This window comes from Halyomorpha halys, unplaced genomic scaffold (genome assembly GCF_000696795.3).
Source record: "Halyomorpha halys isolate HHAL.00 unplaced genomic scaffold, Hhal_1.1 Scaffold1653.1, whole genome shotgun sequence".
In the NCBI taxonomy this organism is placed as follows: domain Eukaryota; kingdom Metazoa; phylum Arthropoda; class Insecta; order Hemiptera; family Pentatomidae; genus Halyomorpha; species Halyomorpha halys.
The window spans coordinates 220557-237068 of record NW_027109677.1 but is presented as its reverse complement, the minus strand read 5'-3'; the positions used below and the strand labels follow the sequence as shown (position 1 = coordinate 237068).

Genomic DNA, 16512 nt, shown 5'->3' with positions numbered 1-16512 from the left:
GGGTGGTTCCTTCCCAATATTTTCAAGTGTATATGAAACATACTACATATTTACCTGTTGTATTATTTTGTACAGTTGTAAATTACAATAAATAAATAATAAAAAAAAAAAAAAAAAAAATTTATTTTTTGTGTTCATTGGTTATCTTGTTCTTTGTTCTTAGCCCTGATGATGGCTAGAAATTCTGGCCGAAACGTTAGCACTGTTAAATAATTTATTTAAACTTATTTGTGTTATATTCTGACCGCACCCCCAATCATCTTCTCCTCTCATATACTATCCACGGTCAACTACCTTCTCATCATTATAATGTAACTATTACAGAATTTTACAGTTACGTCATTATTCTTACAAATCGGAAGATCCTCATTGGAAGAGTATGACAGAGCTTAAATGACGAATTAGAATAAATATTCCTCCGAAGTATCTTTAATTTTTTTATAATTGAGATTATATTTAATAATATTATATTAGAAGTTAGATCTCATCAACTTTTACATTCAGTTTTTAATTTATATTATTCAGAATTATATTGCATGTTGATAACAACTACTACATGAATTGAGAAAATCCAATTATTTTTATGTTTTTATGAAATTACCTTAATTACTTACCCCACGTCTCAGGATTTGTCCTGACTTCTAATACGTTTTGTATCTTTTGTCTTGAAACTGATTTTTTACCCTAGCATTATACAAAATGTATTATATAAATATATTACTTCAATTTTTTTAATTACCTATTTGTACTTTCATCTTCAATGAAAGTTTAATAAGATCTAATTCCTTTTAATGTAATAATTTGTAGATTGGACTAGAATGGACGGATTGTCCGAAACATTGTTGGGAAGATAACATAAAGAGATAAGAAGTAGTAAGGATTTTTTTTGGTGAAAAGGAAACAAATAATTGCAAAATATTTTTAAAACCCTTAACCGTAGATTAAATAATGGAAAAAAAATTGTGTTACCTCAACAACTGTGACAAATGCAATTATTATATGGTGTCATTTACATCATATATTTTGTATCATACTGGAGAAAGTACTGAACATCACGATAATCAAGCTACAATCATAACTGAGATATTCCTTAAATCATTGTACTAATTAAATGGCATTTTAACAGTTTTCATATTGCTTTCGCCTAATCACTTGCAGTGCAATGTCTTCGATTACGTCAAAGCTGTGCGTGCCGTTTGGTCGGTAGCAAATAGAGATATTGAACAGTGCTTAGTGTTTATTTCAAATCCTACTAAGACCGACCTGACGACGGGCAGTCTGGAGTGGCCGGCATTATCCAGCTGTGAAAGACCTTCAACTCATGAATGAGAAGGAGATGAATGGACAACCCATGCAGGTAACACCCACACTAATGGGTTCACACCTTGGCACGATGAAACGCACGTTAACACGCTCGAGTAGGCCAGGACCCTTTTGTCGGCCGCTCTCTTTGACATCTGCACCGCTTTCTTAGGCCTCTCCAGGCTGTCTTGTCCAGGACTTCCGAAAGAGGAAGGCTCTTCACAGAATCTGATTGATGGCACAAGGTATTCCAGGACGTTGTACCGTTTGGCTTTTATTATTCTGAAAGCAACAGGAAAAAGATCCACTCGAGCTGTAACTTCACATAATGGTTTTGAAATAACATTACCGATATCGGCATTGTTTTCTGAGTAGATAATTATTTTGGCATTGCTTTCTGAGTAGATAATTAATTTATTGGTTTCTTTGCTAAGAATAAAATAAATTATTTGAAGTATTTTTAATTATTTGAATTATGCCATTGCAAGAGTTTATCGATAATGATAAATAAGAAATTTTATGTAGTGAAACTTCTATGACGAACACTCACGATTATTGCGTGAAGATTATTTTATCGATTATATGGAGGTTTCCGTAGTTAATATAAAAAGAACACAAAAATAAAATAAGAGACTTATTTACACATTATCACTTAAGCTGTGATGCCTTATAAGTCCGAAGATACCAGTAATACGATATTAATACTATTTAAAAGAATATATATGTGAAATCATTGTTTTAGGGACATCTGGGCCCTGTTTCGTAATGAAAGCTAATAGTATTAGTTCATAGTACAAATGTAGAAACTAATCTGGTAATAATACTAATACTTATTTTTTTCATGATAGGGATGACTATTAGGGATATTATAGGAATTAAAAAATACTAAAGTACAAGTTACTATTGTACAAGTCGGTGTTATTGAATTAAGATAAATCTACAAGACTAAGAGTATTAATTTGTACTTTATTATGAAACAGGGTCCAGGTCTCAATCATTGCTTTGTTGGGTACTTTGCACTGCTTTGTTTGAATAGTGGAACGTCTGATAATTTTTTTTTATATTATTTTGTGTTTGAGTTAATTTGTAACAACTCTAATAGCTTTAGGGAAGTCTGTAAGACGGCCTCAGTTAAGAAAGTAGCCGTAGTCTAGGGTACTATCTTTGAAATACGTCCAATTTTTTAATAAAATCAAAACTATCTGTTCTGTTAGATTTGTTATTATTTAAGCAAATCAGATATATACATTTTGTGGCACACAAAATTATGTTCTGGTACCATCAGTTTGTACATTCATATTTTATGTTTTATGACAGGGTATCCTTGGTCATATCCTTTATACAGTTTTCACAGCTGACATCCAAACACATCCTAACACTATCCTCACCACGTATGCCGATGATACAAGTCTATTGTCAGTGAACAATTATCCTTACATTGTATCCCAAACCCTCCAATCCCACATCACCACCATTGAAAAATGGTGCCAAAATTGGAGGATTGAAATTAATTCCAATAAATCCCACCAAATCACATTTACCCTAGGTCTTAAACCAATGACCTCTTGCCCTACAGTATCCTTTAATAATACCCCACTTATTCCTGTCGAACAGATCCGTTACTTAGGACTACATCTCGACAAACGACTGACATGGAATCCTCATAAAAGACTAAAAAGACAAGAAACTGCTCGCAGATTCCGACTATTGCAACATTTACTAGACAAACGGTCTAAATTGCCAATCCATTACAAAAGACTGATCTACTGACTATTATAAGGCCTATCTGGACATACGAAGTTGAGCTTTGGGGCTCCAATAAACCATCAAATTCCTCCAGAATCCAATCCTTACAGTCCTAAATCCTTAATGCTCCTTACTTTGTCACAAATCATGTCCCATATGTTGCCGATTTGGCCCAAACCAGATACCATTCCTTCCATGGAAAACTTCTCAACCACCCAAATCCACTTGTTTCTAACCTGGCTTCTCCTTCATTGCCTAATAATCCTCCTAGGCATCTGAAAAGAAGATGGCCTCGAGATCTTCTCCTCTAGAAATGTTATTGAAGTTCTATCAATGGGTAAATTCTCCATATGTTAGTATCATGTCACTATGTCACCTACAAAAAATTTACTTCTTGTATATGTTATACAGTTGTAAATAACAATAAATAAATAATAAAAAAAATTACGACTGTCCCTTATAGTGGATTGAAAAGTGCTGATGGAAAATAAAATTAGTGCCCTCCTCCGGAAAAGAGAGGTTCTGTAATATAAGGGTTCGAATACATTTAATATGTACCTTGTCGGCGGGGACCTTAATAAAACTGTCCGTTGAGAGGAGTTTCCACTGTACAGAGGTGTTCGTTTAGAATTGAAGTTTCACTGCAATTTTTATCAGTGTTTTTATGGAATACAAAACAAAAGAATAGCAAAATGTAATACAACCTTAAGGCAGAAACTTTGTTGGGAAAAGGGGAAGAGGAAGGGGTATCATTCTCACTGATTTGAAAACTCTAAAAGTTAAGAGATTCGAGAACCTATTTAAAACTGTGAAAAATCAAAATTAATTATAAAGGTTAATTTTCCAAAACATTTTAGGTAAAGTGCAAAATTCAGAGAATAATCCCCTGACCTTCTAGTACGTTGGAAAGCTGGTTAAAATTGGTGAGAAATTTTAGATTTCATCTCCCTCTCCCTATTAAGTTGATGCAGCAATGCCATTGGTTATATATATTATTGTAATTGAATAGTGACTTGAGAGAATCTTTTAAAGTCAAATAAATTTTTTTTAAATTTATTTTCCATTGAAGAAAATTCCCAATATAAATAGAGTAGGCTTCAACACAACATAAAAACAACAAATTCTCCCTATTTAATTGAGAATAGTTCAGCACAATGATAATAATTATACTACATAATAATAATAAACAATATCATACACTATGATAATATAATACACTAATTATACAAATAATAGTAATACTGCATACTAACCAAAGGAATAAATACAATATTAAATTAATAACAATTTAAAAAATAAAGGAGAGTTAGAACAATGAATAAATAAAAATATACTAAAAAAAAAAGATTATGAAATTGTGAAATCTAAGGTTTGATAAAAGTTATCAAATTTCTGCTTAGTCCAGAATCATATTTTCCACCAAATTCTCGATCTTGTTTTAAAATGCTTAAATTTTCAAACATTTTCTTGTTTTAACTAGAAAGCTGCCTAACTAAAATCCTTCCAACTGGAACAAACTCACACATGGAAATAATACTACTTAATTGTCCATCTTATTTCTTCTTATGTACGATTTCTGTATATACATTTGTATCCTTATTCTGCTTGTTTATAGGGAAATTTGGGATTAAAACCAGTAGTATGCCTTAGCATACCATAACTCCCCTCTACCAGTTTATGAACAGATTTCGTAAACTCAGAAACAATATATATACATTGATAAAATTTAAAAAAACAAAAAATAAAAAAACAGACACTGTAAATAAAAAGAAATGGAACTAAAGTAAAACTCTCTCTGTACTAGAACAAATATATATAGAACCTACAACGCTAATGAATATAAAATAAAAATAACTATAACTTCTCACTTGATAATTACTAAAACTATACACAAACAATTCTTTTTGATAACAAGAACAATAAAAAACTACTTCTACACATCACTGACAATATCATATATAGTCTTCTTGTATAGATTTTTATTGCTGGCAAAATAAGTGATATGGATTGTACAATTAAGGGGATAAAATAGTTACCTAGCTTTTGGCTGCATCTCCCTGCTCTTTTGAATTGCTTGAATAAACTTTTAACTTTTGCTTGAATACTGCCTTAAATACTTTCTTCCTTAAGCAATTATAAACCAACAGTGTTAACAATTGTTATTTGAAAACAATTATTTAAAGCTGTATAAAATAAATAAATCTCTGGTTTTACATATTATAGATCATAAAAATTACTTATATGTTCAAGTACCTACATTAAATTACTTATATGTTAAAACCTACATGTTTTAGGTTAAAATATTCATTTTTTCTGTCAGGGTGTGATGGTGTAAAAATGACATACATAAAAATTTAGATAAAACTGAAACATATATCTTATATTTACTGTTTAGCATAATCTTTTCAGGCTTTTAAATGGCTTATTGAAATAAACATTGCTAAAGCTAAATGTAAATAGTATTAGAAAAGTAATATTTATTATTAATGCTTTACTTATTTATGCCTCTTCAGCATATCTCATTTTAGGCACTGAAATCTTTTTTAAAAAAGCCATTGACTTTTGTTATCGTGATAAGTTAAATTATTTGTTTGGTTGATGATAATCACATCTGCCCCTCATCTTGGACTAGATTGAATCAGTGTACTATAACTGGTGAGCAGTGAATAAATTCTAATTCAGTGGGTTAAATTTTAAACAGCTCCCAGAGTAAATTTGAGATAGTTACTGAGGTTTGTTTTATAAGGTAAGTTGGGATAAGTGCATATCTGGGGTCATGACTAGGTATTTTTCTCACATTTTTTTTTTGGAAGAACTACCATCTATGACAATTTAAAGTAAATAAGGTGACTTACTTTAAATTACCTTAGATGGCAGTTCTCTCAAAAATACTAATTTGAGAAAATTCCTATTTACGCACTTGCCTCAGGATATATACTAACTCTGATAAACATTAACTAGTAATTATAATTTTTTTGTGCAAAATTAATGAAATAATTCTATAAATGGCATCTTATTTTTACCAAAACTATCTCAATACTACACTAGCTTATTAGAATTTTGTTATTCACCTGAAACATGATGTTTCATTTTTGCCAATGTTGTTGTTCTTTTTTACCCTAATAGTAGAATAAAAAAAGACAATATATGCATTATTTTTTCTTGAAAATATAATTTAATGTGTTAGAAACTTCTATGTCATTAGAGTTACAGAACTAAGTTTTAATGGGATAAACTTTATTTGATAAATAATATCAGTAATTATAATCTACAAAAATTAAAAGCTTAAAACTTATGCCTGTTTCTATTAAAAGTTTGAGAGATTTTTGAAATTGTCGAATATATATATAGTAATGCATTAATAACGTCCCTCTCATTCACCTCAGAGTATGAGGAGAAAATGGTTGGGGGGTGAGGTCAGAATATAACTCAAATAAGTTGAAATAACTTATTTAATAGTGCCAACATTTCGGCTATTATTTCTAGCCTTAATCAGAGCTGCTAGTACGAAATCGGAAAGCAAGTGATTTGGCCACCGTCTTCTCCTCATATATACATGGTCAATTATCTTCTCATCATTATATTAAATGAGATTAATATAAGAACTGAGGGTGGCCTATACTTTGGATGTAAATATTGACATTTTAGCTAATCAGTAAGCAATAGCAATTACAATCCAATACCAACCTTGTTTCCAATATCTTCAATTAAGATATTTAGTTTTATAAAACTAACATAATGCGGGTGGCCTATAATTTTGTCAGGGAGTTTCCCTCTTCAGGATCCAAAAGTTGTTGAAGTTCTGATTGCTTTTCTTGAAGACATAGGTTTTGTTAATAAAACTATTGCTTAACCCAAAGTCTAGGTAGTTGAGTCCAAATATGAACATTGGATTTTAAAGAATAGGTATTTCAAAGAATATTTAGATCCATTGAATATGAAGATTATGCGCAGTATTGTTCATTTTTTTGGCAGTCTGTCCAAGAAGGTACTTTTTATAAGCATGAAAGCAGATGGTTAAAGTGAGGAGGTCTTTGGTAGGCTGACAATATTGAGGAAGTATGGAAGTCATTTTAACTATATTTTAAGCAACAGAAGATTGTTGAAAGAGCTGAAAAGAAAAAAACTGGTGAATGTGGCCCTAGAGTTCTATAGGCTACCACAAAAAAAATATTAGATTATGATTTATTTTTTAATTTGAATAAGACATATTTTGATGATGAAATGGACAATTACATAAATGTTGGTAAATTGTAGAAATAAATTTATCCATCAATTATACAAATAAAAATTTAATGTATATACCCAAACTTTGAAGTGAACAACCTTAAATCAGATATTGACTCTATGCTGGTTCATGAATTCCATCTAAAATCTAGAAATGCCATCATGGAGGGAGGTAGGGAGAGAGATCATTACCTCAACAATTTAAAACTCAAAAAAAGATATTTGAAAACCTAATTCAAACAGCGAATATCTTGTTAGAAAATTTTACTCAAAGGATTATTTAAGTTTAGGAACAATACCTTTGAAATTAAGTATTGGGATTACATTGATACAATGTATGTTTGAGTAAAAAAGAAAATTATTCTAGTCAAATGTAAATCAAAATAAACTGAGTTGATAAAATAAAAATGTTTTTTTATTTTATGCTACTGTAGATTTGATATGAGGAGAAGATGGCTGGGGGTGCAGTCAGTAAAGTTATATATATAAGTAAAACTTATTTGTTTGTGCCTAAGTTAAATAAGTTTTACTTATTTGTGTATCTTTACTGACCACAATCCTAGATATTTCATTATTTGAAAAAAAAAAAATATTGATGGTAAAGAGCTCGTATTTTAGAGAATTTACTCTACTTTCAATGATAATTTATGAAGCTTTTTCAGTGCTGTTGTTAGTTTTAAGGATATGAAGCTCTGAATAAAAATTAGCAAACATTTTAGGGTTGTCTAAAATAAAGTAAACTTGGAAGTGGAAAATTCCTTAACTGTTTTTGTGACCTGGGTCTGTTTTGAGCTTAGCTATTTATTGATGGATACAAAATTGTCTTTTCCTATTAATAAAAAGAGAAACATTTTCATTATTAAATAATCTTGTTTTAAATAGTTTATTTAATTTTTTTTTTCACTCTTTTGTACATTATAAGCTAGAATCTTAAGGAATTTATACTATGGGTATTAAATAAAACACAATTAATATAGAAAACTTCTTTTTTTTTGGTTACATTTTACATTTAAAATAAATTACATGAATTTGAGATAAACTTTCAGTAAGTTAGACAGATATAACACACACATAATTTATGTCTTACAATTAAAGATTCACCTCTTATAGAAATTGTATCTAAAATATTCTGACAATCTTCTTTACCATAAAGATATGTTTTCTATTTTCATTTTGAATTAAAATTGTGTTCATAAATCGCTAATAAAATCTGTCATGAACTAATTACCATTTTAGAAGCCAGAATGTCCAGGTTATAACAAAAAAAATATAATAAGAAGTAAAGTTCTTCACTAACTAAATATTGCACAATTTTCATTATATAAAATAATTATTATTTTGACTAGCATGTTAACAAATCACATTAAATCTTAAAGACTATATACATTTAACGGATCTAAGCATTTTTTTTTCTAAAGGAAAAAATGCATAGAAAATGGAATAAATAAATATCTTTTAAAATAACTAGATTTTTAATTCTTCTTTAGTTAAATTTTTATTTGTTTATCATAATTTTAAAGGAACAAAACATTTCTCTTTTTTATTATTTTTTTTTTCTATGTGATATTTCAGTGTTGAATAAAATGTGCCATTGTTTTTGCATATAAAAATCTTCAAAATGTTACTTTTTTTTTTTTTTTTTTAAACAATGAACATCTGCGTACACAAATATATCATTTTACACGACAAATCACATAATTTATAATTCAGTTATTAATATAAACTTAATTCAAAAGTTTTAGTACCTACCTAATACTAACAAATAGCCTATTTAAATCATATACATGGTAGCTTTGAAATAATAAAAGTTGATACATGCACATCAATAATCAATATACAAACAACATTTAAACTTTGTATAATTTTATTTCTTTTTTTTGCGATTATATTTTAAGTAAATTTATTTCCAGGACAATCGATCAGTTGTTAATATTCATTTACAATTCAATCACGACGTACTGTTTCTGAATTTGTCATTTAACAACATATCATTTAATTAAAAAATAAGACTTAATTTTCTGATGACGAGAATAATTCTGGATTATTTTAGTGAGAAATTATTATATTATTGCAGCACTTATTAATACTGAAGGGTAACAACCTTTTGTGAACACAAAAGTTAATTATTTTAAATAAAATTAATTAATTTTGTTTCAGCTTCTGTTAGCTGAACACAGTATAATTGCTGGTAACATTTTGATATTTCAGTCTCTAACTTATGCTACACATTAACTGCAGCTGACCTCCATTTTTTTAAAAATATATTTATTTGGTTTCTTTATGTTAGAAAGATAATTAATAAAATCATAAATATTCCAATCAGAGGTGACATTTTTTAGAAAAACGTCCTACTGAAAAATAATACTGATGGCATAAAAGATAATCATTCTATTCAAGTTCCTTTAAAGAGTGATACAAAGTTTCCTGTTTAAATAATTGTTTTTTCATAACCATAGATGTTATGAAATACCATCCACTTGATTATTAACCAACAGGCTGAACAAAAGATTTATTTTATTGAATATCAGTTTAGAAAATAAATAAAGTTGTGTTACTCAATATTATATATATTAGAGTTAGAACAGTGGTTGCTACTAATACTCTTTATTTAAATAACATAAATCGTTAAATTAAGTATATGGAAAAGTAACAGTAATAAACAACTGAGTCATGGCTTTATTAATCCTAATTGATGGAATACTTATCGATTCGAATTTGTAATATAAGAAGAAAAAATTATAATCATTCACAGACTACTTATTTTTAAAATTAATGTTATCTTTTATAACAGTCCAACCCGTAAGGAAACAGATCCTCATATTGTACAGCGAATCTGATTAATGTATACAATATTAAATACTACGACAACAAAATTTTATATGTTCAATATTAAAAATGATAATTACATATTTACAAAATAGTATGTAATAAAATTATATAGATCATGCATATATACTTCATAACTGTTTTTAATAAATTAAAAAGGAAATAATTACAAGTTCTTTACATAAAAATAATAAAATACATTTATTCATACAATTATGAAACTAGTTTCAAAATTTTTCAAAAAGTTAAGTTAGCTTTATTTGATGGCTTGAAAAAATAACATATATTTTAAAAGTAACAACTTGTTTTTATAATATCCAAATTGTAAAGAAATCATTCAATGAATCAATATGATCAAGATTTATTATTAGTTAAAACAGGAAATGAATAAGGATACTTAGTGGTTTTGAACATTGTTAAATAAAGTCTTCCATTTTTTATTGTAAAATATTGAATTAATTCCAAGTTATAAATTAATTTACAATGGACTTAATTAAATGCAAATGGTATAGTAATTACATAAAACAAATATGACTGCTTGTGTAACAAATATGTTGAGACTTCTGCTCATTTAAGATCCCATCTTATTTTAATTTATTTTCAGTTTATCATAAGAATTATTCAAATGTAATATTATAGGTATAAAGACATAAAGATTTCCTTTGACAAGGAAATTTTTTTAAGAAATTGATTAAATAAAATTTTAAAATAATATATATTTTTTTTTTATTTTAGTTTAAAGAAAGGCATATTTTAATGACTTAAAATAGCTACATACAATACTTCTCATATTATATCCACACACTGACATCAGCCTTTACATAAAATTAATTGAAGCTTTTTTATGTCTTTAAAATTTAATTTTAACATCTTTCTCCCATTTGCAATTAGTAAACTCCTATTTAATCAGTAGAAATTCTGTAAATTTTTTACCAAGGAAATAATTCATCAATCTTTTCTGCGGGTTATCGTTAATACATATACTTAGAACAAATTCAACCGAATTCATGCAAACAAAATTTAAAAAAAAAAAAAAAAACCAATATACTTATAATAATTCTAAATATCTAAGTCCACTCAATTTATTAATTTGTTTTGTCATGGCAATAGATATTTTTAAAATTTTTATTTTAACATATTATTTTTTATTTTTAAAAGCTAGTGATTTTCAATTTTTTTTCATATTGTAGCTCAATTTTATAGTTTAAAATTGATTTTAGGAAGTAATACAAGATCTAGGAAAATCATTAGTGCTGTTTGAAATTCTGAAATGAAGTAGCCAAGGCATTTTTTAAATTATTAAAACCAATTTAAAATTTTGGTAATTGTGTAATCTCTTTCAAAATTGTAAGATGTATTTAATTTATTTTTTTACATATATGTTTGAGGATTTCATCTCCTTTTAATTACTTTGAATCGCTTATTCGTTTATATTTATTATTTTAGATAAATAATAGGCCAATTAATAAACCAAAAAAATTAGCTTGCTCATTCTATTGCATTGTTTGCAGTTTTTATTTTTTAATTGTTTGGCTTGTTTTAGTTCATAAAATAGATTTTACTTTTTTTTATAATGGACATTTTTGCTGTGAACTTCAACGATAACAGTGCTTTTGGTTTTATTGTCAGAAATTTCATTTTTATTTTCATTGCAAATATCAGTTAATCCATCTTCATCATCAGCAAATTTAAGGCCATCTTCATTTTCTAACAAATCATAATATTCACTCCCCTCACTTGGTGATTTTTCTACTCTAGTTTCTTTTTCTTTAAGCTTCTTTGGCTGATGGACTTTGACAGGCGATTCATGAAGTTTTTCGACTAAGTTAACACAACTGTCATCATCACCTGCGTACATATGTAGTGCTCGATTAGATACAGCACGTATGAGTGTACTAGACTTATCGTACACTGACTCACAAGATTTGTATGGATCAGTCTCAATCAACTCTATATCTTCATCCCATACACCTGGTGCAAATGGTGGTATCCAAAGGCAGAATGCTGGGTCCATACTTAGATACGAGCCTGGGGCTGCATTTTGAACATTGTAGTCATAGTAGTCAAGCTCAAGATCGGGTGCAGTCAGACTAAATTCCGAACCTGCAAGCATTCGTTCCCTGTTTCTCTTCTCTTTACTTTCTTTACTGCTCACTCCTAGTACTGATGGAGGTGATGAGCCCTGAAAAACATGGTTTATATCTTATTCCTTCATATGTAACAATACTCCACATGCCATCACAAAACTAAACAAATTCAATGAAGAAATCTAATATAAAACAAATAAAAACATCTAGTAAAGAGCTACATATTCTACCAGTATCTATTTATTCTTTGGTTTCAATTTCATAACATTTTATTTTATATTTAATTTGAGTTCTAGCTTTAATACTTTTTCTGATTTTTAAAATACTGTTTACTAATGGACAAGGGATAAACCATTCCAGTTTATATTACTGAATATTATTGGTCTTTTACATTTTCAGTAAAACCTAAATTATTACCCATATTTCTTGTTTCTTTTTATTTGTTGCCTATAGTTACTCATTGTTATAGTTTAGTTCTATTTTTTATTAAAAATTAAAAAGTTCTTTTTTTTAGAAATATATTCATATCTTTAAAGTAATATTTTCAAATATTTATCGAGTACATGTATCAACCTGTGAAATCTGAATAATAAATATTTTTTTCTTAGTAACTGATTAAAGAAAGGAATTCAGAGACAATTTTTGTTTCTCTATATTTAATGAAAGAAATCATAATATAAAATATTAATATGTCACTCTTTAGCCAAGTTTTGACTATAGAATTATATTTAAAATAATGTTTGGCATGGGAAATATTGATATATCAAATATAATATATATATATATTTTTTTTTTACAGATGAATAATATTTATGTTATGATTAGGAAAGTCATATTTCCACCAACGTATTAATCTAAGAAAAGAGATTCTTTTAATGCATTTATTGTATTTTGGATATTCTGGCCATTTTTTATATATGAAAAGAAGAAATACTGTTAAATTACAATACTGCTTATGAGGAAAGATTAAGCTGTTATTAAAAGCACTTGGAAAACATTTTTTCTTCTGCAATTATAATACAGATTAAGTTTCAAAGCTCTATCATATGGCAGTAGGCAGTCTTTTAAATCCATCTGCTAACAAAATGAAATACAAAAAATAACCAATAAGCTTCTAGAGATTTTTCATAAAAAAAAGTCAATTTATGATTTTGAATTAAAAAGTTTGGATAGAATTTTTTTAATTAAATGTAATCCAATAAATTTAATTTAATAATAAATACCATGCCAAACAGTTATTTTTTTTCCAATTTTCAAGCTGCAACAATAATGTTGAAAATAATATTTCTACAGTTTTTTTTCATAAAATGTAATTGATAATGATTATTGGTAATGAAAGAGTTTAGGTTTTGAACAATTCATTTTAGTAATCAAATTCATTAAACTATGGTACTAACATTAGTGAGCGTTGAGGACTGGCTTGAAGATGCACTTGGCCTGCTAGTTAAAACTTTGCTTTTTGGTACTTTGGGCATGCTGTTATCTTCCTCTTCTGCTACTGGGCTAACCGGTGACATAAATCTACAATGTTAAATTATTAAAAATTAATTAAATATTTAAAATAAACATCAGAAATATAAATTCCTTAGAATCCTGCATTATACATGAATCATGTATTAAAAAAAAAACTATATGAATGTATACCAGATAACTGATTAAATTTGCTTACAAAAATTAAAAAACAAAACTATCAAGTTATAATTTTAGAAGTGCATTTTAAGACACTTTTATTATGCATTTGCCTGTTAAAACATTTCAGCTGACACAAAAACAAAAACCAGGAAAGATAATTAATAAATAAATAGTTTTAACAATAAATAATCACAAAGATAAATGTAGCTGGACCCTCCTGCGGCCCGTCCCAAGGCTCTTGCTGCCCATCATAGTCTGCTGACTGCTTTAGAACATGAGTTCATAACCCATAGAAGTCTGCAGACCACTAAGCCAGAAATTGCACAAAGTGTGGTCTGCCACCAACCTTAACCTCTCGATGTTTGCTAACCTTGGATTGGAAACCACTGTCTTAAGAGATCACACAATATCAATATGATAACAATAATATTTCATATAAAGCTAGAGATGACAAAATATCAAAGAAATGCTGACAGAGGTCAAGAAAATAATAACCATCACTTTGTGTATTGAGTTGCAGGTTGTCTGTTTAATAAAATTAATAGATCATTCATCCAGATAGATGACAAACCGTGCTCACCTATTTCTAATCATGGAAAAAAGGAAATTCCAATTAAAATAAATTATAAACAACTATATACATACCTATTGTAATCTCAAAAAGACTTAAATTATTCTTTAATACTTGATATATGATATTACTTCAATTTAATTAATTATAGAATTTACTTAAACCATTCTATTATCACCATAATATAGTCATTTCTACCATATTTTGTCAGTATGACAATTGAACCAAAATATTTGTAACTAGATAAAAAGTAATAATTTTTCAATTGAATATTTATGTTTAAATTCTTACTTTCTATTTTTTAGTAATCTTATTTGCCGCCTGGGTAGTTGAGGTGTTTTAGGAACTTCAAGAGTTGTTGGCCTCTTTTCAATTTCAGCAGGTAGCAACTGAATTTCACTTTCTTCTTTGTTTTCGTTATTACACTCCTTTTCAGTCTCTTCTTCACATTCTGCTTCTTTCTCTCTAAAAACATAAAAGTATAATAATTGTAAATCTAATGTTAAAAGTATTTATAAGTTTTAGGTTATTGTATTGGTTTATGTAAAACTTTTGAAAAGATTAATTTAGTTATACTTTCGTTGATCCATAAAATAGCCCCTTTAACCCTAGTCTTAATATTTAAAATTGTATACATATAATATAAGGAGATATTAATAGAAAAATTTTTTCCAAATCATTCAATTAAATCTTTGTGAACAATCTTCCATTCCTATTTTTTTAATTTAAAATTCTAATCAAAATACATTATTCAACATGTATCAAATATGTTTTATATATTGTATAAATACACCTGTATTTAATTGGGCAAATAAAATATAATATGAAATTTTATAACACATTATTTTAACATATTTAATCTGCACACGCAAACAAGTTTACTATAGAAGAAAATTAGTACCCATATTTCTCATCAACCAACAAAAAAATTCTAGATTTAACTTGGAATAGAACTTCCTTTGTTGGGGGAGGAAGAGAGTTTAACATTTTGTTTGAACTACTCTACTGATTTAGATGAGATTTGGTTCTCATGTTTTATAAAAACACTTACAAGGGTTATTTAAGAGGTAAATCAACATCCCTTTAGTAGCTAGTTCTCCTTTATCTAGTACTCAGCTGGTACCCCCAGCTTGCACCCCTTAATTCAATAATTTTAGCAATGCATGTTAATTCAGTATTTTCTATTCTTCAGTTTCAAGATTTATGAAATATTAGTTACTTACTTGGTTAGTTCTTCAGTGAGTTCATGTTCTTCTTCTGTTAGGCGTATGTGTTTTTGTGATCTGAAGCGGTGCAATGAAATGACCTCAGAAAGAAGTGTTGTACTAGATGTTGCTCTGCTTCTACCCACTACACTCGTGCCTTTAAATTAATAAAAGGATTCCATTTGATAAAAAAAAACAAAAAAACATAGGATTTATTTATTATTTCAGTCATATAATTTATTTAGTGATAATTTACTTATATTTATTTACACAAGAAATGCATTATTATTATTATTATTCAATTTTCACATTATATACTTCTGATCAAACTTAGTCCACCACAAATCCTATTTTATTAATGCATGGAATTATTTCCTTTCTAGGTTCACTGAGTAATTAATAAACAAATATTACAAGGAGAAATTACACAGAAAAATATAATTAAAAAAAACTTAAAAACTAGAAAACTAATAAATTTTTAATGTTAAAATTTAAAGTTTGATTGCAGTTTGTTCACGAAAATTGCTTCTTTGCAAAAAAAAAAAATGCAGTAAAAGTAAGTAACTCGGTAATCAATCAAAAAAGGAATTGCTAAATATTCATAAAATTCCATTCTAAATGAGATTAGAAATAATAATTATTAGTTTTAAACAATTCTTGAATGCTTCTGAATAATAAATTAATGAATAAACACAAAGAGGTTTATTTAATTTTATTAAACAAAATTTTTACTGAAAAATTGAGGTAGTGCGTTAATTTTGACCAGGAGCATACTATGCTATATTATTCTTAAAAGATATATTATCATAAATTATCCTTTTATTAAATTTTCAGTACCATGAATTACCATATTAATAATTAAAAATCATTTTAAACTAATGTAATCAACATTTATTATCATCTTCTCTGCACTTTA

General features: G+C 27.7%; 1 protein-coding gene across 1 annotated transcript in view; it reads right to left on the bottom strand.

The window, feature by feature from the left end:
• Positions 1 to 8259: 8259 nt before the first annotated feature.
• The window catches only part of gogo (golden goal), a gene marked incomplete at its 5' end in the record, with an annotated part of 228264 nt that continues 220011 nt past the window's right edge, over positions 8260 to 16512 (bottom strand). The window contains 4 exon segments of the mRNA XM_014435703.2: positions 8260 to 12283; positions 13586 to 13709; positions 14683 to 14856; positions 15615 to 15753. Coding sequence (XP_014291189.1) covers positions 11660 to 12283; positions 13586 to 13709; positions 14683 to 14856; positions 15615 to 15753 — 1061 coding nt within the window. The 3' untranslated portion in view covers positions 8260 to 11659.